Raw genomic sequence first — 24798 nt, forward strand, 5'->3', positions numbered from 1 at the left:
GTTGTTTTTACTTTTACTTTATTTGAAAGAGAGACAGACAGATGGGGATGTGGGAGGGAGAGAAGTAGAGATCTTCAATCTGCTGGTCCACTCCCCAAATGTCTGCCGAAGCTGGGACTGGGCCAGCCAGAGCTCACAGCCAAGAACTCAATCCAGGTCTTTCATACCTGCAGGAACCCAAGTACTTGGGCCATCTCCCAGGGTGTGCATTAGCAGGAAGCTGGATTTCTGAATTGTCATGCATCATTTTCACTTACCTTTTAGTGGAAAGAACTGGGAGGGAGGTCTGAAGTCAGAGTAGCACAGAGGTCCTCCCCCTCCCTCGACCTCCAGGCATTTGAGGCAGAGGGGCTAGACTCTGGCATTCCAGAGGAGAGAAGGGTTGTGAACACTGTTGCCGTCAGGTCCCTCTGCTTGGTGTGGGCAGTAAGGTTTGAACAGCTGAATTCTTATCCTGGAGTATGGTTAGAGCTGGCCATCCTGAGTATTAGTTTCCAGAAAGAATCCACCACCCCCAAAAAACAAAAACAAACAAACATACAAAGGAACAAGCAACAAACCCACCCTAGAACACCTACCCTGAGAGAGGAAATTCTTTCTCAGGCTTTGTGTAAAGAAGGAGGCTTTTGAGTTAGCCTTTGGCCTCTGGGGCCGGTGCCAAGAGGGCCTGGTGATACCCTCGAGGTGGATCAGGATTTGAGAGGAGACCTGGCAGCACTGATCTGAGTGAGGTCTGGGTGGAAACAGAGAATGGCAATCAAGGGCCCACAGCCGTGGGTGTCTCTGGCATGTGCATCACCCTTGTCCATGATGTAGAAGATGGGCACTTAAAGTTTTTTTTTTTTTTTTTTTTTTTTAGATTTATTTATTTATTTGAAAGGCAGAGTTAGAGAGAGAATGAGAGACAGAGAGATACTGATATCTTCCATCTGCTAGTTCACTCCCCAAATGGCCACAACAGCCAAGGCTGGGCTAGGCCAGTGCCAGGAGCCAAGAGCTTCATCCAGGTCTCCCATGTGGGTACCGCTGGGATGCCAGTGTGATGGCAGCACTGTTATACCATCACAAAACACTGAACACTGGAGTAAGGGAAAGGGTTTATTGGGGAAAATCCAGCAGACTGGAGGGAAAGGGTGAAGAGGGAAAAAAGGAGAGGAGAGTATAAGAGAGAGACAGAGAGGAGAGGAGCTAGAGAGGAGAGAAGAGAGAGACGGGAGGAGCCAAGAGAGCCACGTGTTCAGGAACAGGCCCTTTTAAAACTTCGCTGGAGGGCGGGCAGGGAAGCAGGAACAGCGAATCCCATTAGGAAGGGGGTGGAGCTTGACACCGGTGGTTGGGCCATGTGGCTACCTGGCTTTCGGCAATGGCGGTGGGAGCCAGGGCATAGGATGTAGATCAGGTGTGTAGATTGCGCCATAGATAAAACTGCACCATTTTCCTAACAAGCACTGCAGGTGGCAGCTTAACACACTGAGCTCCAGCTCCAGCCCCTGGAGATGGTTTTTGCCCTTAAGGAGTTAGTTGGCAGTTGGGTGGAGAGGCCTATAGAGGTGGTAGTAACTGAAGCACTGACAGTGGAGTGGCTGATAGAGCCCTTCAGATATGTGAGTAGAGCAATTGTGTTCACATCTAACCTGATGGTCTCCAGGCTGAACCTTCCTTTAATCACTCCTTGCATGGAATGTTTTAGATCCCTCATGTCCTCGGCGTCCATCTTTGAACACTTTCTGTTTGGGCAAAAAGACAACTAAAGTTGTCTTGCCTTCACTGCCCTATGCTGTCCGCACCAAACCTTCCAAAGCATGTCCTGAGCTGATCTTTCCCGCCTGTGTTCTGATCACTATCATCTTTGCCTTCACTACTGCAGGGTCTCCTGACCCATCTGTCTGATTTCACTGTGGTTCTCCAAGATCTGTTCTCTGTGGCAGCCAGGGAGATTCCTCTAAACCTCAGTTCTGAACTCAAGAGTGGCTAAGAGCTCAGGGGAAGCCAGAGACACTGGCTATTAAAATATGATCCAGGCCCCAACCCTGCTGGCAGGACCCTGTAGGAACTGTGCTGATCTAAATTTCTGGGGATCCTTGTACTCTCTTTCCTGTTGTGTTCTGGCTGTTTGCTTCTTCCTGCTTAATCAAATCCTAATTTAACGGGCACCTTAGAGAGGCCTTCTCTGATTACCCATGAGAAGTAGTGTTTCAGACACTGTTGTTGGAGAAATAGAATTTAAAACAGAATCTCCCATCCCGAAACACTCTCCACAAAGGCAGACGAGAAGGAAAATGCTTTCCTTCCTGAATAAGCGTTGCCATGGTGTGCATCACAGGGATCCACCAACAGTTGGAAAAATCTTCATCCCTTTACATAGCCAAGCAGATACAACCCTGACATAATGTCTTCAAGTGAGGACCTGAGGGCACCATTTGCCACGCATAGTTTATCCTGACTGCCTGTTGATCTGTGTTAGCTATTTGGTCCTGTCCAGAGGAAAAAAACTAACTACCCATACCTTTAAGACAGGAGGTTGTTTTCTACCTTGGAGTGTTTTCTGCCTGTGGAAGTTAAGCCTCATAGCTCCCAGGTTCTTGAGAGAGACATGCCTTGGTCATAAACTGGCAAAACACTATCCAGTCTTCAAAAAGATCACACACAGAGATTTGAAAAAGCTCACGGAAAATATGTACTGTGGAAAAATTAGTTTTTGCACCAAAATAAACATCTTTTAATTCTGTTTTCCATTAACTTTAAAAATATTTTTTAAAATATTCTTTAAAAATGTTTTTAAAAATTTAAATATTCTTTTTTTTAATACACTTGGATTTATTTTCACTATCATTTTATGTTTTCCATTTATATTAATTTTTTTTATTAAACTTTTATTTAATGAATATAAATTTCCAAAGTACAGCTTATGGGTTACAATGGCTTCCCCCCTCCCATAACTTCCCTCCCACCCGCAACCCTCCCCTTTCCCGCTCCCTCTCCCCTTCCAATCACATAAAAATATTTTTAAAAAATTCTTTACTGCCGGCGCCTCGGCTCAATAGGCTAATCCTCCGCCTTGCGGCACCGGCACACCGGGTTCTAGTCCCGGTCGGGGCACCGATCCTGTCCCAGTTGCCCCTCTTCCAGGCCAGCTCTCTGCTGTGGCCAGGGAGTGCAGTGGAGGATGGCCCAAGTGCTTGGGCCCTGCACCCCATGGGAGACCAGGAGAAGCACCTGGCTCCTGCCATCGGATCAGTGCAGTGCGCCGGCAGCAGCGCGCCTACCTCTATCTCTCTCTCTCTCACTGTCCACTCTGCCTGTCAAAAAAAAAAAAAAAAATTCTTTACTTATTTGAGAGATAGAGAAAGAGCTCCCATCTGCTGGTTTGCTCCCCAAACACCTGCAATGGCCTTGGCAGGGTGGGGTTGGGAGCAAGCTAAGTGAAGTCAGAAACTCAATCTGGGTCTCCCAGATAGGTGGCAGGAACCTAGTACTTGAGCTGCCGCTTTGACCACCACCTCCAAGGATCAGCATTGGCAGGAGACAGGTAATGGACTGGGGCATTCAGATACGGGATATTGGTGTCTTAACCACTAGGCAAAATGCCCACCCTCTATGAACTTTTGGAAGTATCCTTGTACATTTCAAAGAAAGGAGAAAGTATCTACAATTAGAATTTTTCTAAAGCGAAAGGAGAAAGGGAAAACCAGGAGCTGGGAATTCAATCCAAATCTCCCATGTGAGTGTCCGGAGCCCAGTTACTTGAGCAGTGACTGCTGCCTTCCAGGGTCCTGATGAGCAGGAAGCCACAGTCAGGAACAGAAGGTGAGCATCAGACTGAGGCACTCCAGTGCTGGGTGCTAGGGAAACACCAGCCGAGAATTAAACCTCTTGTTTTAATCTATATTTGTTCTTATACTATCACATCTCTGATATTTGTCGGATTTGTTTGTCCCATAGACTCAGAGCAGGAGCCCTCTTCATAGTCCTCGTTTACTCTGTATTTGCAGTACCTGTGGCAGAACCTGGTGTGAAATAGGTGCCCAGTAAATAGTAAATGAAAGAATGAAATCCTTATTGACTTGGTGGACTCTTGTGTAAGCCATCCGAAGGGTACCACTGAAGAACAGTCACAGCAAATGCTTGTCACATGCTGCTGAGTAGTGACTAGAGGTAGTGGCTGTGCCTTTGTGCCAGACTCAGTATCTCCTTCAGGCTCATGAACACTGCTGTATAGCCAGAGAAGCTGAGGCTTCCCATGTCACTCCGGCAAGTCTGTGCCAGTGCGAGGATGTGATTCAAGCTGTAATTCCAAAGTCCATGTGCACTTCATTCCACTGGAAGTTGACAGTATTAGATTTGCTTACACTTGTAGACAACAGAAAAACAAACTATGCCTCCAGAGAAATCGCTAGGTGAAATTGACTAGCCCTATTAAAAATTTTTAATATTAATATTTGGAGGGTTCTTGCTGTCTATTCAGATAAGAATTCTGAATATCAGCTCGAATAAACCAGGTAACATGGTAAGGTTTTAGCATTTATTCAGTAAAAGAAATACACAGGGCCGGCGCCGCGGCTCACTAGGCTAATCCTCCGCCTTACGGCGCCGGCACACCGGGTTCTAGTCCCGGTCGGGGCACCGATCCTGTCCCAGTTGCCCCTCTTCCAGGCCAGCTCTCTGCTGTGGCCCAGGAGTGCAGTGGAGGATGGCCCAAGTGCTTGGGCCCTGCACCCCATGGGAGACCAGGAGAAGCACCTGGCTCCTGCCATCGGATCAGCGCGGTGCGCCGGCCGCAGCGCGCCAACCGCAGCGGCCATTGGAGGGTGAACCAACGGCAAAAAGGAAGACCTTTCTCTCTGTCTCTCTCTCTCACTGTCCACTCTGCCTGTCAAAAAAAAAAAAAAAAAAAAAAAGAAAAGAAATACACAGAAAGTGAGGGCTTTATTTAGGGGAGGAAGAAGTCTAGAATTGTAAGTTGGGTCCATACCAGGCAGAGAGCAGGCCGGGAGCCATGTGGAGCAAAGTGTGCAATTAGGAGCAGGCACAGGTAGCTCAGTGCGAGCAGGAAAGTAGAGGCAGAGAGGTGGCCAAAAGGCTGCTTCGCTGAAGGTGTGGGACAACAAGCCAGGGTGGGGAGGGGGGGATGATGGCGCTCCAGGTCTTTTATTCATTTCCAAAGGGGAGTGGTTGCATAATCTGATTGGCAGGTGGGTGTACAGGTAAGGTCAGGTAGGTGCATGAGATCTCAAAAGGGGGCAGGACGAAGGAGTGGTCTCTAGCTCACAGATCTAATCAACTTAATTCTCTCTGCCTGCCTATATCATAGAGACAGGGAAAACCACTGAGAGCAAAAAATATTTTAAAATTTAAGTGTATGTGTTTAGCATGTGGGACTTTTGGTAAATTATCTTTTCTGTACACAATTTCCATGTTTAATAATGACATGGTGATTATTTTTTCAAGCTTATGTAAAGAGCTTTATTTTTGGTTCTAATTATCCTGATAATTTTCTCTTTTTTTCCCCCCAGAAGCCTTTTATTTAAGATATACAAACTTCATACATTTCATAAATACAACTTTAGGAACTTAGGGATTCTTCCCACCATATCTGCACTCCCACCCGCAGGCCTACCCTTCTTCCTCCTCCCTCTACTATTCCCATTCTTATTTTTTACTAAGATCTATTTTCAGTTAACCTTATACACATAAGATTAACTATACTAAGTAAAGAGTTCAACAAATAGTATGAAAAAAAGCTGTTCCTCAACAGTCGAGACAAGGGCTGTTCAAAGTCATCACATCTCAAAGCATCAATTTCACTTCTATAGATTACCTTTTAGGTGCTATGTTAGTTTCCACAGTTCAGGGGAGAACATATGGTATTTGTCATTTAGGGACTGGCTTATTTCACTAAGTATGATGTTTTCCAGTTTAATCCATTTTGTTGCAAATGACAGAATTTCATTTTTTTTTTTTACTTCTTTGTAGTATTCCATGGTATACATATCCCATTGTTTCTTTATCCAGTCTTCAGTTGATGGACATTTGGGTTGATTCCATATCTTAGCTATTATAGACTGAGCTGTAATAAACATGGGGGTACAGGAAACTCTTTCATGTGCTGATTTCATTTCCCATGGTTCAATTCCTGGGAGTGGGATGTCTGGGTCGTATGTTAGGTCTACATTCAGATTTCTAAGGTATATCCATGCTGTCTTCCACAGTGGCTGTACCAGTTTACATTCCCACCAATGGTGGATTAGGGTACCTTTTCCCCCACATCCTTGCTAGCATTTATTATTTGTTGATTTCTGTCTGAGAGCCATTCTAATGGGGCTGAGGTGAAACCTCATTGTGGTTTTGATTGCATTTTGTTGATGGCTAGTGATTCTTCCATGTGTCTGTTGGCCATTTGGATTTTCTCTTTTGAAAAATGCCTATTTAAGTGTTTTGCCCATTTCTTAACTAGGTGGGCTGTTTTGTTGTTGAGTTTCTTGATTGCTTTATATATTCTGGTTATTATTAATCCTTTATCAATTGCATAGTTTGCAAGTAATTTCTCCTGTTCTGTTGGTTGCCTTGTGCTGATCTTGATGAGTTTGAGTCTCCAGTCAGTCTTCCAGCACGTACACTCCCCTGTCCAGGTATGTGGCTTTGTGTGTCTCCTGTGTGCCAGAGCAGGGTAGTGATGAAGTATTGCACAAGACTGGGCAAAGGTCACAGACTTCAACAGGGCCCCATATTCTTCCCTCTGTTTTGATGTTGAGTCGCTAATCAGCATTCTTTGAGTCTCACTGACTCATTCTTGTGATTCCATCTTCTTTCAGTTTCCTATTTACAGTTTATTTTGAGAGGTTTTATTATTCCTGTCAAGATAGAGTGTGATTCACTGATGAGCACTTTGAAAGACGCTAGAGTTCTGGAAATCATCACTCTATTGTTGTTCGTGCATGGCTCTTTGTTTCTTGTTTTCCTGCATTCACTGATGGTGAAGTTCATTCCCCTTGATGGAGGAACGCGAGAAAAGTAGAAATTTAGCACTTTTCTGTTCATCTCCTGTCTGTTACTCTGTGCCTTGTTAGCTAAATATTTAATCATAAAAGTACAATCTTTCTACTTATGTATATTTTAAATTTTAGTTTGTTGGATATTTTTCTTGATTATGTAAATAATATTTTCCATGAAACATATTTTGCAAAACATACAAAAACATTTTATAGAAAGTTATACCAGCGGGTGGGCATTTTGCCTAGGAGTTAAGGGATCAGTTAACATGTATGCACCCCAAATCAGAATACCTGGGTTTAGTACCCTGCTCTAGCTCCTGACTATCGTTTCCTGTTAATGGAGACCCTGGTAACGGCTTAAGTAATTGGGTTCCTGTCATCCGTGTGAGACACCCAGCTCTCAGCTTTGGCCTGGCCCAGTGTGGGCTTTTACAGGCAGTTGGGGAGTGTGATCTCTTTCTACCTCTCAATAAATATAATTTTTAAAAAGATTTATTATTTATTTGAAAGCCAGAGTTATACAGAGAGAGAAGAGGCAGACAGAGAGAGAGTGGTCTTCTATCCACTGGTTCACTCCCCAGTTAGCCGCAACAGCCATAGCTGGGCCAATCTGGACCCAGAAGCCAGGAGCTTCTTCCGGGTCTCCCACGCGGGTGCAGGAGCCAAGGACTTGGGCCATGTTCTGCTGCTTTCCCAGGCCACAGCAGAGAGCTGGATTGGAAGTGGAGCAGCAAGGACTCGAACCAGTGCCCATTTGGGATGCCGGCAGTGCAGGCAGTGGCTTTACCTGCTATGCCACAGTGTCGGCCGCAACAATATAATTTTTAAAAAAGATTTCTGTATTTACTTAAAAGAATTAGAGATTTATTTGAAAGAATTAGAGAAACAGAAAGTGAGATATTTCTATCTGCTGGTTCACTCTCCAGATGGCTGCAAAGGCCATGGTGGCTGGGGAGGCCAAAGCCAGGAGCTTCATTCAGGTCTCCCATGTGAGTGGTAGGAGCCCAGCTGCTTGGGCTGTCTTCCCCTGCTTTTCCCATGCCATTAGCAGGAAGCTGGATCATAAGTGGAGCAGCCACAACATGAACCCATGCATGTATTGGGTATAGGTATAGCAGGCAGCAGCTTTATCCACTGTGCCACATCACTGGGCCCAAATACAATTTTTTTAGAAAAAAGTAAACCACTGGTCACATTGCTTCTCAGAGCTATTAACATTTGATGCACATGTATGTGTCATTTCAGCCCTCAGCCCATACACATACACTCCTGAGAGTGTATGTGTTGTTGGGGTGGGTGGGTATATGATCATTTCAACACCCAGACTTGTTCTTTATTAGATCTTTTAATTGAAAAAAAGTGACTTACTGATTTTATGCACTGATTGAGCTTTTATGGCACTGGTTTATTCCGAATATGGTTTTATATATTTTTAAGCTTTTTTTTTTTTTTTTGCCTCATTTTCTAGGTCCAAAAGCTGCTTTGCATGTGCCCAGTAGACTTCCATGGAATCTTCCAGCTGGATGAAAGACGGAGAGATGCAGTGATTGCACTGGGCATTTTTCTTGTAGAGTCTGATCTTCAGGTAAATCTTTACTGTAATTAAAAGTTTCTGCAGTGTAAAAGGGGGTGTATAAGGCCGGCGCTGCGGCTCACTAGGCTAATCCTCCACCTTGCGGCGCCGGCACATGGGGTTCTAGTCCCGGTCAGGGCGTCAAGATTCTGTCCCAGTTGCCCCTCTTCCAGGCCAGCTCTCTGCTGTGGCCCAGGAGTGCAGTGGAGGATGGCCCAAGTGCTTGGGCCCTGCACCCCATAGGAGACCAGGAGAAGCACCTGGCTCCTGGCTTCGGATCAGCGCGGTGCGCCGGCCGCAGCGGCCATTGGAGGGTGAACCAACAGCAAAGGAAGACCTTTCTCTCTGTCTCTCTCTCTCACTGTCCACTCTGCCTGTCAATAAAAAATAAATAAATTAAAAAAAAAAAACAAAAAAAAAATAAAAGGGGGTATATAATAAGCATTTAAATACATGTCTGATTATTTTTGCCTGAAGCAATACTAAAAAATGCATCTGACCCTAATCAAAGTGGATGAAACAGGTGCGAATGAAACTTCTTAATGTGGATCTTCTTAAAAAATGGTTTTCCTGAACTGTGTGAACATACTATGTGTTTTTAAAGATTTATTTATTTATTTGAAAGGCAGAGTTACAGAGGCAGAGAGAAAGAGAGAGAGAGAGGTCTTTCATCCTCTGGTTCACTCCCCAGCTGGGTGCAATGGCTGGAGCTGTGCTGATCCGAAACCAGGAGATTCTTCTGGGTCTCCCATGTGGGTGCAGGGGCCAAAGGACTTGGGCCATCTTCCACTGCTTTCCTTGGCCATAGCAGAGAGCTGGATCGGAAGTTGAGCAGCTGGGACTCAAACCGGTGCCCATGTGGATGGAGTGCTGGCATTGCAGGTGGCAGCTTTACACACTACGCTACAGCGCCGACCACTTCAGTAGGATTTTAAAAACCAGCCTTGTGACTTGAACAAAAATGGTGTGACCATTTTTTAAATGTATTATCAAAGCTGATTGAAGCAAGTGATTGAGCATTGACTGTAAGATCTTTTATTTATTTACTTATCTGGATACTTTTTATGGTATAAAATAACATTGATTTACATAATTTATGTCTAGGACATAACTACTTTCTTTAGAACAAGACAGTTTACTAGTAATAGATAAATTTTTTGATCATAGACTTCTTTTTTTCCTTAAAGATTTATTTATTTATTTATTTTTATTTTTTTTTTGACAGGCAGAGTGGATAGTGAGAGAGACAGAGAGAAAGGTCTTCCTTTTTGCCGTTGGTTCACCCTCCAATGGCCGCTGCGGCCGGCGCATCGTGCTGATCCGAAGCCAGGAGCCAGGTGCTTCTCCTGGTCTCCCATGCGGGTGCAGGGCCCAAGGACTTGGGCCATCCTCCACTGCCTTCCCGGGCCACAGCAGAGAGCTGGCCTGGAAGAGGGGTAACCGGGATAGAATCCGGCACCCCAACCAGGACTAGAACCCGGTGTGCTGGCGCCGCAAGGCGGAGGATTAGCCTGTTAAGCCACGGCGCCGGCCTATTTTTTATTTTAAAAAATATTTATTTATTTATTTGAAAGAGTTACAGAGAGGAGAGGCAGAGAGAGAGAGAGAGAGAGGTCCTCAATCCTCTGTTCACTCCCCAATTGGCCGTAATGCCTGGAGCTCTGCTGATCCGATTCCAGGAGCCAGGAGCTTCTTCCAGGTCTCCCATGTGGGTGTCGGGGCCAAGGACTTGGGCCATCTTCTACTGCTTTCCCAGGCCATAGCAGAGAGCTGGACTGGAAGTGGAGCAGCCGAGTCTTGAACTGGCAACCATATGGGATGCTGGCGCTTCAGGCCAGGGCTTTGACCCACTGCGCCACAGTGCCAGCCCCTTAAAGATTTGTTTAGTTATTTGAAAATCAAAGTTACAGAGAGAGCAATCTTCCATTTGCTGGTTTACTCCCCAGATGGCTGCAGTGGCTACTGCTGCAATGGCCGAAGCCAGGAGCTTCATCTGGGTCTCCCACGTGGGTGACAAGGACCCTGACACATGGGCCATCTTCTGCTGCTTTTCCAGGCCATTAGCAGGGAGCTGGACTGGAAGTGGAGAAGCTGAGACACAAACTGGTAGCTGTATGGGATGCTGGTGTCACAGGTGGCAGCTTTACCCTCTCTGCCACAACGCTAGCCCTTTCTCCAGACTTCTGGTGGCGCTCCCTACTAATGTGCCTGGGAGGCAGTGGATGACGGCCCAAGTATGTGGATCCCTGCTGCCCAGAAAGGAGACTGACATGGAGTTCCAAGCTCCTGACTTCAGCATGGCCCAGTCCTGGCTGTTGGAGGCATTTGGAGAGTGAACCAGTAGATGGAACTTTGCTTGCTCACTGGCTCACTCTCCCTCCCTCTCTCCTGCTTTTCCTCCCTCTCTCCTTTCCTCTCTCCATATCACTCAGCCTTTCAAATAAATAAACCTTTAAAAGAAGAAAAAGGAAAAGGAAAGAAGACGAGGGACATGAACAACACAAGGCATCACCAAGTTGAGAAGCATGTGGCTGAGCTTCTCTCCTGTCCTGAGGATCTTATCCCATGGATCATGGGGCCAGCGCGTGGCACAGCAAGTTAAGCCTCCACCTGTGATGCCAGCATCTCATATGGGTGCCAGTTCGTGTCCTGGGTGCTCCACTTCTGATCCAGCTCCCTGTTAATGCTCCTGGAAGAGCAGCAGAAGGTGGTCCAAGTACTTGGGCCCCTGGCATCCCACATGGGAGACCCAGATGAAGCTTCCGGCTCCTGGCTTTGAAGCCCTGGCCGTTGTGGCTATTTGGGGAGTGAACTAGTGGATGGAAGATCTGTCTCTGTCTCTCCTTCTCTCTGTACCTGTGCCTTCCAAATAAATCTTTAAAAAAGAAGTTCATCTGTCTTATGGCTATGAATGAGTTTTGTGGCTCTCTGAACCTGTCACTGAAGGCAATTTTGAGTGTGTGTGCACTCCTATCTTCTAGAGAGGCCCACAGAGGGGCCTGCGCAGCTGGGTAGATGGACATTCACCTCCAGGGGGCGGAGCCTTCTCTTAGGCCCCTGTGGTACAGACTGAACTCATAGCCTGTGGGCTGTGCTGTGTGGAAGCCATTTGAACTGACATGTGCCCTATATTATCCCTGGAGAATCTTTGAGGGATTAGGATGTGGATGTGCTTTGCATTTGACTTAATGTATGCTAAAAGAAAATACCACCAATCGCTTACTTTATTAAATATGATCTCGTTTTTTTCTTTTCTTTTTTTTTAACAGCACAAAGATTGTGTGGTGCCTTACCTTCTTCGGCTTCTCAAAGGTCTTCCAAAAGTGTATTGGGTAGAAGAAAGCACAGCTCGGAAAGGCAGAGGTAATTTTGTCTGTTTTCCCTGAATGCAAGGAAAAGCCGTGTGTGCTCAGTGTGTGTGGGGATCCGGTTCTTTATGCCGGCCCGTCGGATGGCATGCTTCTAGCTCTTCCCACTGCTGGCTGTGGGACAGCGGCCTGCCTGTGGCAGTCACTGTGGTGTGGAACCCATGGGTGAGGGCAGCTGGGCAGGCTGGCTGCCATTGCCCTCTTCTGGGAGTGAGGGAGAACTCTGAGACCTGAAGGAACCTTTTTCATGTCTCACTGGCCAGAACTGGCCATTTGCCCATCCTCGAACCAGTCACTGTTACCCTAGATTGGACCCATTGTTGGGATGAGGTCTGTTCTCCAGAGCACTGCTGCCCTCCTGAAAGGGTGAGATAGATGTGGGGGCTCAACCAGGAGGTTCACAGAAGAGTTCATCACCTCGTTCCTGATGCTGAGTGCATCACCCGTAGTGGAAGGAATTAATGTGCTTTTCTTTTTTCTTTTTTAATTTATTTTTAAAAAAGATACACTCATTTGAGAGAGAGAGTTACAGACAGAGAGAGGGAGAGACAGAGGTCTTCCATCCACTGGTTCACTCCCCGAATGGCTGCAAAGGCCAAAGCTGGGCCAATCTGAAGACAAGATCCAGGAGCTTCTTCTGTGTTTCCCACATGGGTGCAGGGACCCAAGCACTTGCGCCATCTTCCACTGCTTCCCTAGGCCAATACCAGAGAGCTGAATCAGAAGTGGAGCAGCCGGGGCTCGAACAGGTGCCCATATGGGATACCGGCACTGCAGGCGGAGGCTCAGCCTTCTAAGCCACAATGCCAGCCCAATGTGTATTTATTTTTAACTTTTAAAGTTGAGCCGGCGCCGCGGCTCAACAGGCTAATCCTCTGCCTTGCGGCGCCGGCACACCGGGTTCTAGTCCCAGTCGGGGCGCCGGATTCTGTCCTGGTTGCCCCTCTTCCAGGCCAGCTCTCTGCTGTGGCCTGGGAGTGCAGTGGAGGATGGCCCAAGTGCTTGGGCCCTGCACCCGCATGGGAGACCAGGATAAGCACCTGGCTCCTGCCATCGGATCAGTGCGGTGCGCTGGCTGCAGCGCGCCTGCCGTGGCGGCCATTGGAGGGTGAACCAACGGCAAAAGGAAGACCTTTCTCTCTGTCTCTCTTTCTCACTGTCCACTCTGCCTGTCAAAAAAACAAACCCAAAAAAAAATAAATAAAGTTGCATAGTCTGTACCCTGCCTCCCCTCAGTTATACTCCTTTCCCTTCCTCCCTCTTTGCCTTCTTCCTTCCCCTACTTCCAGAATATTTATGTAGGTCCAGAAAAAAGTCTGTATGTTCAATATAGACATAATGCTTTTTTTTTTTAAGATTTATTTATTTATTTATTTGAAAATCAGAGTTACGCAGAGAGAGAATGACAGGCGGGGGCGGGGGGCGTCTTCCATTTGCTGGTTCATTCCTTAATTGGCCACAACAGCTAGAGCTGCACTGATCTGAAGCCAAGAGCCAGGAGCCAGGAGCTTCCTTTGGGTCTCCCATGCAGGTGCAAGGGGCCCAAGGACTTGAGCCATCCTGCACTGCTTTCCCAGGCCATAGCAGAGAGTTGGAACGGAAGTGGAGCAGCTGGGACTTGAACCAGCACCCATATGGGATGCTGGCGCTGCAGGTGGTGGCTTTACTTGCTGCACTACAGCACCGCAATTGGATCCAGGGATGCAGAGCCCACAAATGGGAAGGAGCAACTGCATCTCGCAGTTTGAAGGACTGTGAATTAAATGGAGCGCTGCTACTGAAAGTCTGATATCTGCGTCCCCCATTGTGTCATCTCACCGGAGGAGAAGTAGAGTATCTGTAGGTCTTGGTGCTGTTTTGTTTCCTTCAAATAGCAAAACAAAGATCAGTCCAGTCTATATGGATTTACGTTTGAATGAAAGTTTCAACATTATTTAAAACATTTTGGGGCTGGCACTGTGGCAGAGTGGGTGAAACTGCAAGCCTGCAGTGCCAGCATCCCATATGGACACCGGTTCGAGTCCCAGCTGCTCCACTTCCAATCCAGCTCTTTTATGACCTGGGAAAGCAGCAGAAGATGCCCCAAGTCCTTGGGTCCCTGCACCGGCATAGGAGACCCAGAGGAAGCTTCTGGCTCCTGGTTTTGGATTGGCGCAGCTCTGGCTGTTTCAGCCATCTGGGGAGTGAACCAGTGGGTGGAAGAGTTCTCTCTCTGTCCCTCTGCGCCTCTGCCTGTGCTTCTCTGTAACTCTGCCTTTCAAATAAATAAATAAGTCTTTTTTTAAAAAAAAAATAACAATGATAACAACAGCATTGTTAGAGGGGCCGACGTTGTGCACTGTATGTTAAAGCCCTGGCCTGCAGTTCCAGCATCACGTATGGGCTCTGGTTTGAGTCCCAGCTGCTCCACTTCAGATTTATCTCACTGCTAATGCACCTGGGAAAACAGCGGAGGATGGCCCTGGTCCTTGGTCCCCTACACCCTCATGGAAGACTTGGAAGAAGCTCCTGGCTGCTGATTGGCTCAGCTCCAGTTGTTGCAGCCATCTGGGGAGTGAAGCACTGGATGGACGACCTCTCTCTGTCTATTACTCTGCTGCTCAAATAAATAAATCTTTTTTTTTTTTTTTAAGTGAAAAGTGAAATGTTACTCAATCAGTGGAAACCCAGGTAGAGGAGCCCAAGCACTTCGGCCAGCTTCTGCTGCTTTCCCAGGCCATAAGCTGGGAGCTGGATGGGAAGAGGAACAGCTGGGACACGAACCGGCACCCATATGGGATGCCAGCGCCACAGGTGGAAGCTTAACCTATTTATGCCACAGCACTGGCCCAACTTTTCACTTTTTAATTATAAGGCAGTGTAGCCTTGGTTTTTTTTTTTTTTTTTTTAAGATTTATATAATTATTTGAAAGAGTTATATATAGAGAGGGAGGGACAGAGAGGGAGATCTTCCATCCAGTGGTTCACTCCCTAGATGGCCACAACAGCTGGGGCTGGGCCAGGCTGAAGCCAGGAGCCAGAAGTCTCCTCTGGGTCTCCTACATGGGTGGCAGGGACCTAAGTACTTGGACTATCTTCTGCTGCTTTCCCAGGTGCATTAGCAGGGAGCTGGATCTGAATTGGAACAGCTGGGACTCAAACCAGAAGCCAGCGTTGCAAGCAACAAAGCCAGCTTTGCAAGCAACAGCTCAGCCTGCTGTGCCTTAGCACTGGCCCCAATAGCTTAGCTTTTAAACTTTGGAACAGTTGTACTCAAAGTGTTGTCCCTGAGCCAGCAGCATCAGCATCACCTGGGAACCTGTCAGAAATGGAAATTCTCAGTTGCCATATCAGAGCCATACTCTTGTCTTTGAGTCAGTATTAAGAATTGTTGACATTTTAAAGAAAACATTTATTTATTTGAAAGGCAGAGTTACAGAGAAGGAGAGGCAGAGAGAGAGAGTCTTCCATCTTCTGGTTTACTCCCCAGAAGGCTGCAACAGTCGGAGCTGCCCTGATCCAAAGCCAGGAGCCAGAAGCTTCTGGGTCTCCCATATGGGTGCAGGGGCCCAAGAACTTGGGCCATCTTCTACTGCTTCTCAGACCATAGCAGAGAGCTGGATCAGAAGTGGAGCAGCGGGGACTCAAACCGACACCCATATAGAATGCCAGCACAGCAGGCAGTGGCTTTACCCACTATGCCACAGTGCCAGCCCCTTGATGACATTCTTAATCATGACTGAACCAAGTGGCTGTGGTTCTAGCATCTGAACGTGCACCTGATCGAGGTGCTGCACAGCCCTTGGTCCTTTATTTACAGCACTCTGCTCCTTCCTAGGTTAGTGTGTGCTCCTAAGAATCTCCCGGCTAGGAGGCTTAGCAACAGAGGGTCAAATCATCTTGTGGGGCCCAGTGTTGTGGAGCAGTGAGTTAAGTCATCACTTGAGACACTGGCTTCTCATATCAAGGTCCTGCTTCCAGTCCCAGCTGCCCTTCTTCTGATCCAAATTCCTGCTAATGTGCTTGGAAAGGAAGCAGAAAATGGCCCAAGTGCTTGGGCCCCTGCCACCCGTGTCGAAGGTGAGCAGTTCTGGCTCCTGGTTTTGGCTTGGCCCTGATCTGACTGTTGCAGCCATTTGGAGAGTGAGCCAGCAGATAAGAGATCTCTCTCTCTCTTTTGCCTTCTCTCCCTCTCCTTCTCTCTTTTCAACTTATTCTTTCTTTCCTTCTCCTTCTCCTCTGTTGCTCTGCCTTTCAAATAAATAAATCTTAAAAAGAAATTATATGGGGAACAGAGCAAAGTTTTGGTAGCTCTTAGGATTTTTCCTCTTTACCAAAACAAGGAGGAAAGAACATATAAAGAAAAAAAATTTTTTTCAGTTTAAGGTGGTACTAGGTATTGGACAACTTCCATGCCTGGTCTCTTATACTGTCAAGAATGGTTTTTCACTTTTATTTAGGTAGGGAATAAAAGAGAGTCTGTCATATTGAGAGGCTCTACAATCTCAAATTGTACATTGGCTCAGGAAACATTTAAGTTTCTTGAACCAAACACACACGTAAGGAAAAGGTAAGTGTGTATTTCTCAGCAAGTACGTTGGGCCCCTGTGGGTTCCTTTCAGCGAGGGTGGCCACTGTGAAGTGACCCATTGGCAGGCCCCGTGGGAGAGGGCGCCTGGGGAGCTGTGGCTGGCGTCTGGTTTCTGCTGGTCTTTGGTCTGACTTCTGTCTTGCCGTCTCCAGGTGCCCTCCCGGTTGCAGAGAGCTTCAGTTTCTGCCTGGTGACTTTGCTGTCTGACGTGGCTTATCGGGACCCTTGTCTCAGAGATGAGGTAAGTGTGCTTTTCCCGTTTCTGTTGGGTAGAAGAGAGCTGCAGAATGATGAGAAGAGTTTTTTTAAAAACAAGAAAGCCTAAGTGTGATTGGATTGTTCACGTTGATTTTATTTTATATTTTTAGCAACTGGTCTAAGAAGTGTTGAATTCTTTCTTGCAGTACTTTTCAGGATCTGATAAGTCTTCTTCTCTCTTTCCACTTTCCTGAAAGCCCTGTGAGGAAGGCAGGGGATTGAAGTCATTCATAGCAGATACTTTTTTTTTTCCTTTCTTGTTTTTTGATTAAGATTTCGTACTACTTTTTAAAAATTTTTGATTAACATGTAATACTTGTTCATTTTTGTGAGACATTACTTTTTTATTTTTGAGTAACATGTAATATTTGTTCATTTTTGTGGGATGCAGTACAATGTTTCTTTTTTCTTTTTTAAAGATTTTATTTATTTATTTGAGAGGTAGAGTTACAGACAGAGAGACAGAGAGAAAGGTCTTCCTTCCCTTGGTTCACTCCCCAAATGGCCACAACAGCCGGAACTGTGCCGATCAGAAGCCAGGAGTTTCTTCCGAGTCTCTCATGCGGGTGTAGGGGCCCAAGGACTTGGGCCATCTTCTACTGCTTTCCCAGGCCATAGCAGAGAGCTGGATTGGAAGAGGGGCAGCCAGGACTAGAACTGGCACCTGAATGAGATGCCGGCACTGCAGGCATAGGATTAACCTACTGCGCCATGGAGCAGCCCTGCAGTGCAGTATTTCAACACATACATACAGTGTACATAGTGTAAACTGATCAGATCAGGCAATTAGCTTTTCCATTTCCTTTTCTACATGAGAACTTTGAGATAGCTGAAGCTTTTACCTTTGAGGGCCCAGACCCTTGTAGTTTAATTAATTAATGTATTATTTTAATTTTACTTGGAAGGAAGAAAGTCAGAAATCTTTTGTCTGCTGGTTCACTCCCCAAATGCCCACAAAAGCCAGGGCTGGACCAGGCCAGGAGCATGGAACTTCTTCCAGGTATCCCATGTGGGTGGCAGGGACCTAAGTACCTGAGCCATCACCTGTGCCTTCCAGGTGTCTGTTAGCAGGAAGCTGGAATTGTAAGTGGAGCCAGAACTCGAGCCCAGGTACTTCGATATGGAATGTGGGCATCCCAGGTGATGCCTTAACCACTGTGCCATATGCCCACCCCGTTTTAGTTTAGATAATTTTGTTAGAAATGTTATCTGTATTTCATACTTTCCTCCTTTTTTAAGATTTATTTATTTATTTGAAAGGCAGAGTTAGAGAGATGGAGAGGCAGAGAGAGATCTTCTATCTATTAGTTCACTCCCCAAATGGCCATAATGGCAGAGGCTGGGCCAGGCCAAAGCCAGGAGCCAAGAACTTCATCCTGGTCTCCCATTTAGGTGGCAGGGGTCCAAGCACTTGGGTCATCGTCCATTGCCTTCCCAGGTGCATTAGCAGGAAGCTAGATCAGAAGTGGAGCAGCCAGGACTTGAACCAGCACCCATATGGATGTTGTAGGCTGTGCCCTTACCTGCTGTGCCATAACACTGCCCCCCCCCCCCGTTTTTAAGCTTTATTTTATTTATTTGAAAGACAGAGTTACAGAGAGACAGAGAGAGAGAGAGAGAGAGAGAGAGAGAGAGAGAGCGAGAGGTAGATCTATATATATAGAGAGATCTTTCATTTGCTGATTCACTCCCCAAATGGGCACAACAGCTGGGGCTAGGCCAGGCTGAAGCCAGGCGCCAGGAGCTTCATCCAGGTATCCTATGTGAGTGCAGCAGCCCAAGCATTTGGGCCACGTTCATTAGCAGGGAGCCGGATTGGAAGCAGAGCAACTGGGACTTGAACTGGGGCCTATATGGGATGCTGGCATTACCTGTTAATCCAGGAAGGCTGGCTCCCCTTCCATTCTTTTTTAAACAAAGATTATGACCATAATTTAAACTTCTAAAAAATCAGATTTATCATTTAGAGAATCAGATTTTATTATTTTTAAATTTTTTATTTATTTACATTTTACTTGAAAGCCAGAAAGAGATAGACAAACAAGTATCTTCTATCTCTTGGTTCACTCCCCAAATGCCTACAATAGCCAAGGCTGTGCCAGACTGAAGCTGGGAGCCATACCACCTAGGTCTCCCTTGTGGGTGGCAGGGACCCAGGGACTTGAGCCATTACCTACTACCTCCAGGTGTGCATTAGCCAGAAGCTGGAATCTAGAATCTAGAGCAGCCAGGATTCAAACCCAGGCACTCCAGTATGGAGTGAGTGTCCCAAGTGGTGTGTTAATTGCTGCTCTCGATGCCTGCCTCGAAGTCAGAGTTGATATGCAGCCTTTCTCAGGTCCTGCCATGGAGTGCCTGCTTGTTTACCTACGTGTTTAATGTCCCCAGCTGGTGATGTCTTTTGAGTTCCTTCTAATTTAGGTTCTTCGTTTGCCTGTAGGTTGGCTGAAGAGATAATTAGATGTTAGAATCAGCACTGCACTGATGAAATGGCTTTAATGTATGAAATGAGAAAAGTATAGCTTAAGTATCCTGATCTGAAAAACTGAAATCCCCAATGCTCCAAAATCTGAAATGCATTGTTCCTCAACTTTGTACCACAAGTGGAAAATTCTACAGCTGACCTCATGATGGGTCACAGTCAAAATGCAGGTGTATTAGAATTTTATATAGAATTACCTTCTCTCTGTGTGTATAAGGTGTATATGAAACAAACGGTAAATTTCATGTTAGACTTGAGTCCCATCTCCAGGATATCTCATGCATTTGCAGATATTCCAAAATTCAAAACACTTGTCCCAAGCATTTCAACCTGCATCGTATTTTAGGTCTTCATTGGCTAGTCAACATTATTTAACATTAGGAAAATGTAATAAATCTGGCTTGATTTGGATAAAGCATGTTAGATCAACTTCATTTTCTTATTTGCTCAATTTTTCCAAGACTGCTGGTTTAAAGAATTGAGGTGAATGTAGTCTAGTTGATCTTCATGAAGGCTTTGGAAGACAAGTACCTTTCCTGACATCCAGGACCAAATTGTGTGGGCTGAGTGCCAAAATGATTTGTGGGTTTTGGGAACTGCTTGAATTGCCATACCAAAGGATGACAGGTGAGGTATGGGCCTACCAGGAGCCTCTGGGGGCCTACCTCCTGCAATTGGAACAAAGCAAGCCCGTGCTGAAGTGAAGATCTAGAAGGCACACAACTGAGAATTGAAGACTGGTCTAGTGAGCTAACCCTCATACCATCATGAGCTTTCATAGGAATAAATGAAAAGTAAAAAATACCAACAACATAAGTAGTTGCATAGCTTCGGAGCAACGTGTGTGAAGAGGATTTAAGGGTTTTATTTACCTGTAAGCTGTTTGAATGTTTACTGAAAAACTAATGGTCAAGCTATGTGTCAGTCTGGGATGTGTGAAGAGTGTGGCAGTTTCCTGGGTGAGTTCCAGCATCCCCGGGATCCTTCTTATATCCTGGGCTCCACATGTCCAGACAGATGGTTTCTACAGTAGAATCAGAAGCAGTCAATCCACATTGCAAAGAACTTATGATTATTAGAAAAAAGGTTTAAAAGAACTAAGAGTGCGGTGGAATGAGATGAAAAGGTCATGCCAAGATGGCCGCTGAGGTGAAAAGGTCATGCCAAGATGGCCACTGACAACAGAAACTGCCTGGCAACAGGCCGTGATTAGATGGCTTCGGAAACCACATGACAACAGAGGAAACCACATGACAACAGAGCCTGACTGACGGCAGGCCGTGATTGGATGGTTTCAGAAACTGCCTGGCGACAAGAGCCTGACTGGCCACAGGCTGTGATTGGATGGCTTTGGAAACTGCCTGGCAACAGGCTGTGATTTGTTGGGGCATAGACCGCCCCTTGACTGGATTGGCTGGTCTTGGCTGTATAAGCTGTTGTACCACCTGAAATAAAAGAGTCTGCGGGCTGCTCGCCTCAGGCCTGCTTTCACCTGACTCCCGGAGTCTGTGTGGTGACTCCGCACCTCTTGCCCCCACCATGCTCCTCCTCTCAGAAACGAATCCACTGCAACATTGTTGAGAAATCAACTGCAACATGGGAGTGTTTAACCATGAAAAGAGATTTGGGGAGCTACTGCAAGGGGCTGCTGCCTCTGACTCCCTGGAGAACCGTGCTGGCCGGTATTAGGAGGACCCTGTGCCAGCCCAGAGAGGGAGGCTTCCTGTCCCCAAGAGCCGATGGGGTGACCACTTGGCACGGCTGTTGTGGAGAAATGTATCGGGGTTGGGCAGGATAATGCCTAAAGTTCCTTCTGATTCTAAACTCGTTCTGTGGTATTTATTAATTTTTGTGATATTTACGTGTTTTCTGTTTGTTTATTATAGATTTTGGAGGCGCTTTTACAGGTTTTACATGTTCTTTTGGGAATGTGCCAGGCCGTGGAGATTCAAGAAAAAGGTATGATTCCAGATTTAAGCCTTAAGGCTTAATTTTTTTAAATTTAATCTTTATTTAAGAGGCAGGAAGAAAGAGAGAACTCCCATCTGCTAGTTCACTCCCCCAGCGCCTGTAATGGCTGGAGCCAGAGCCTGGAGCACCTTCCAAGTCTGTCATGGGGTGGCAGGAGCCCATATACCTGAGCCGTCACCTGAACATTAACAGAAGGCTGGAGTCAGGAGTCTGGACCGAGGCTCCCTCAGGGACTGCTACGAGACGTGGTCCTCGTCAGCCAGGCCAAATGCATGCTCTCTATAGCTATTTAAGTGTTGGGGTTCTTCTGTTCTTCAGTGCCTATATGTGTGCCTGATTGTAGAAAACCTTTCAATAGTAGGTGGCTCCAGTTGTGTGTGAGTAGATTCAGAGCTCACACAAGGTCATGAGCACAGCTCTACTACCTAAAATCTGGGTGACCTTGGATCAGTAACTTCACTCTTTCTTCACTTACCACATGTGTGGTCAGAGTTGACCTCCAGCAGTCACTTTTCCTATGGTGTACGGCTGCTAATGTGACCCTAACAAGTCTAAGTACATTAATTAGGTAATGGACCTGATACGTGACAAGCTGTTATTGATTTGTGTGACCATGACTAGGTCAAGACTCTCCAAGGAGAGCAGCTAGCTATGTGGGGTAGACATTTAGTCTGAAGTTGTTGTTAATGACAGGTTGAAAATACCACATCACCTTTGGAGTTAAACCTCTTATTGTGGCTTATTCTGAGCCTTCCTATTTTTAGTGCGTGAAATGTTAGTACATTACAAGTTGGTACAGTAGGGGTCTCTCACAGGTGACTTTCTCATATTGTAACATTCTCACTTGACCTTCTAGAATACCTTTGCAAGTATGCAATACCCTGCCTGATAGGAATCTCACGAGCGTTTGGACGTTACAGCAACACGGACGAGTCTCTCCTCTCAAAGCTCTTTCCCAAAGTCCCTCCTCACTCCCTCCGCGTCCCAGAAGAGCTCGAAGGTGTCCGGAGGCGTTCCTTCAATGACTTCCGCTCCATCCTCCCCAGCAATCTGCTGACTGTCTGTCAGGAGGGAACCCTGAAGAGGAAAACCAGCAGTGTGTCTAGCATCTCCCAGGTGAGGCTGCACTCCTTGGAGAAGACCTCAACCGTGCTCGTGCGAAGAGCAGCCCACTTCTGTGTAGTTTGAGGAAACTGAAGAAACACAAAAGATTCTCTTCAGAATTCACTTTAATTCAAAGGCTTACCTTGAACTTTTTAAGATCTACAAGTGATGTTGTGGCTATGAAGTATCTGCTTCATAGCATTTGGGTGCCAAAGTCTGTTCTAAGTGGGAAATCTTGGTGCCCTTAAGAAGTACCTAATTGACTCATGGAGAAAAGGTGAAAGTGCAAAAACAGTGAGAACAGTGCAGCTCAGTAATAAAGTATAAAATACATGACTTGACACAGAAAATTTTTCAGTATAGTAGGTGGTAGCCAGTGCACAATCTGATCTCTGCTGTGTCTGTGTTTCAGGTCAGCCCTGAGCGTGGCATGCCCCCTCCCGGCTCGCCTGGAGGATCCGCCTTTCACTACTTTGAAGGTGGGTCTCCCCTCCCTGCCAGGAGTCTTGACCCAGCACTCGCATAGCAAGTGCACAGTGACTTCTTGTGATGCTGAAGATCTCTATGCTTTGTGGATCTAGAATGGCGAGCTTTTGGAAAGCACTTATCTTCTGTGTTCATTTAAATTTCTTAAAATGTAGCTTTCAGGCCGGCGCCGTGGCTTAACAGGTTAATCCTCTGCCTTGTGGCGCCGGCACACTGGGTTCTAGTCCCAGTTGGGGCGCCGGATTCTATCCCGGTTGCCCCTCTTCCAGGCCAGCTCTCTGCTATGGCCCGGGAAGGCAGTGGAGGATGGCCCAAGTGCTTGGGCCCTGCACCCGCATGGGAGACCAGGAGAAGCACCTGGCTCCTGGCTTCGGATCAGCGCGATGCGCCAGCCGCAGCGGCCATTGGAGGGTGAACCAACGGCAAAAAGGAAGACCTTTCTCTCTCTCTCACTGTCCACTCTGTCAAAAAAAAAAAAAAAAAAAAAAAAGTAGCTTTCAGTTATTTTCTGTAGTGACGAAAGTGCAGAAAGTAGCCTTCAGACCTTCATATGCCTGCCATCAGAGTTTCCGTACATTAACTTGTGAAAGCAGTGGTTTTCAGGTAGAGGTGCTAATGCTGTGTACTTTTTAAAGGGTCATTAAGTATGTAGATACAATTACATAACACAGTAATACTACTAGTAGGTTTTTATTGAACTTTGCTATTCACAAAGTACTTTTGCATAGTTTCCTGGATTTGACCCGTTGGCCACCCTGTGATGCTGTACATGTTAAAATTACCTCGACTCTCTCCTGGAGGGTGGACCAGATTGAGTGGTAGTGCATGGGAAGCCAGGACTCCGAGCCTCGATCTGCGGTTCCTTCTGTTTCTGGATGATGTTAGTTGCCGGAAGAGCACGGTTCAAGATGGTCTTCACAGTTCTGAGGAGAATTTTTTAAAATGGGGGGAGTATCTGAACTTAGATAAATCTGGTAGCTTTGTATACACTGTCTCTCACTCTGTTTATTAGAATGTAAGGATGAATTTAACCACTCAAAATCCCACCTCTCAGAGAGAACTACTCGTCCAGGTGTAGAACACAGTTAATGTCAACCACAGACTGAAAATGTCATTAGGCGTATGATGGTTACGTGTGGACTATACATACATAGGCTTCAGACGTCTTTTCCTTTATTTTTTAAGGATGTAAACTTTAAATTTGTGTTTATTTGATAGGCAGACACATACACGCACATATACCCAGCGCCCATCTGCTGGTTCATTCCCCAAATGGCCTCAATGGCCAGGTCTGGGCCAGGCTGAAGCCAGGAGCTTGGAAGTCGATCCAGATTTCCCATGTGCGTGGCAAGAACCCAAGTACTTGACCATCACCTTCTGCCTCCCCAGGTGCATATCAGCAGGAAGCTGAAATCAGGAGGCTGGACTCGAACCTAAGCACACCAGTGTTTTTACTGTGAGGCCAAACACCCATCCTTGGACTTACTTTTCTTCTCATTATTCCCTAACCAGTACAGGGTAACTATTTATGTAGCATTTGTATTGTATTAGGTATTATAAGTAACCTAGAAATGATCTAAGGTGTATGGAAGGATGTGCATGGGTTACATGCAAATCGTATGCCATTCTAAGTAAGGGGCTTGAGCATCCATCAATTTGGGTATCTGAGGGAGGTCTCAGAACCTGTCACTGTCTGTTCCTCCGGGCTCTTAGAACTCCTCTGCCACCTGCCTGCTGTGGGGGATGTGAGCACAGCCATGAGCAAGCTGACAGCTTCTCTTCCCTGGCGAGCCACTCTTCATCCACCTTCAGGGTCAAGGGCCCCATCGTAGCAGCTGCCCTCCTTAAGTACACCCAGTGAGTGGCCAGCTCGGCTCACACTCAGCGGCGGCTGTCTGGGTCAGCCTCGTGTGTCCCCTTCAGCAGATCCAGCCACCGTCCGGTCTGTGGTGGTGGTGGAGGGCTGCGTGCCTGCCCTCTGAAGTGCACCACAC

The 24798-nt window shown here is 46.5% G+C and overlaps 1 protein-coding gene across 1 annotated transcript in view; it reads left to right on the forward strand.

Annotated features, from left to right (window-relative positions):
* PI4KA (phosphatidylinositol 4-kinase alpha) overlaps positions 1–24798 on the forward strand; it is a 139022-nt gene that overhangs the window by 20977 nt on the left and 93247 nt on the right. The window contains exons 2-7 of the mRNA XM_062182106.1: positions 8461–8577; positions 11835–11928; positions 16656–16744; positions 21130–21202; positions 22071–22330; positions 22731–22797. Coding sequence (XP_062038090.1) covers positions 8461–8577; positions 11835–11928; positions 16656–16744; positions 21130–21202; positions 22071–22330; positions 22731–22797 — 700 coding nt within the window. The remainder of the gene's footprint in view (positions 1–8460; positions 8578–11834; positions 11929–16655; positions 16745–21129; positions 21203–22070; positions 22331–22730; positions 22798–24798) is intronic.

Source organism: Lepus europaeus, chromosome 23 (genome assembly GCF_033115175.1).
Source record: "Lepus europaeus isolate LE1 chromosome 23, mLepTim1.pri, whole genome shotgun sequence".
In the NCBI taxonomy this organism is placed as follows: domain Eukaryota; kingdom Metazoa; phylum Chordata; class Mammalia; order Lagomorpha; family Leporidae; genus Lepus; species Lepus europaeus.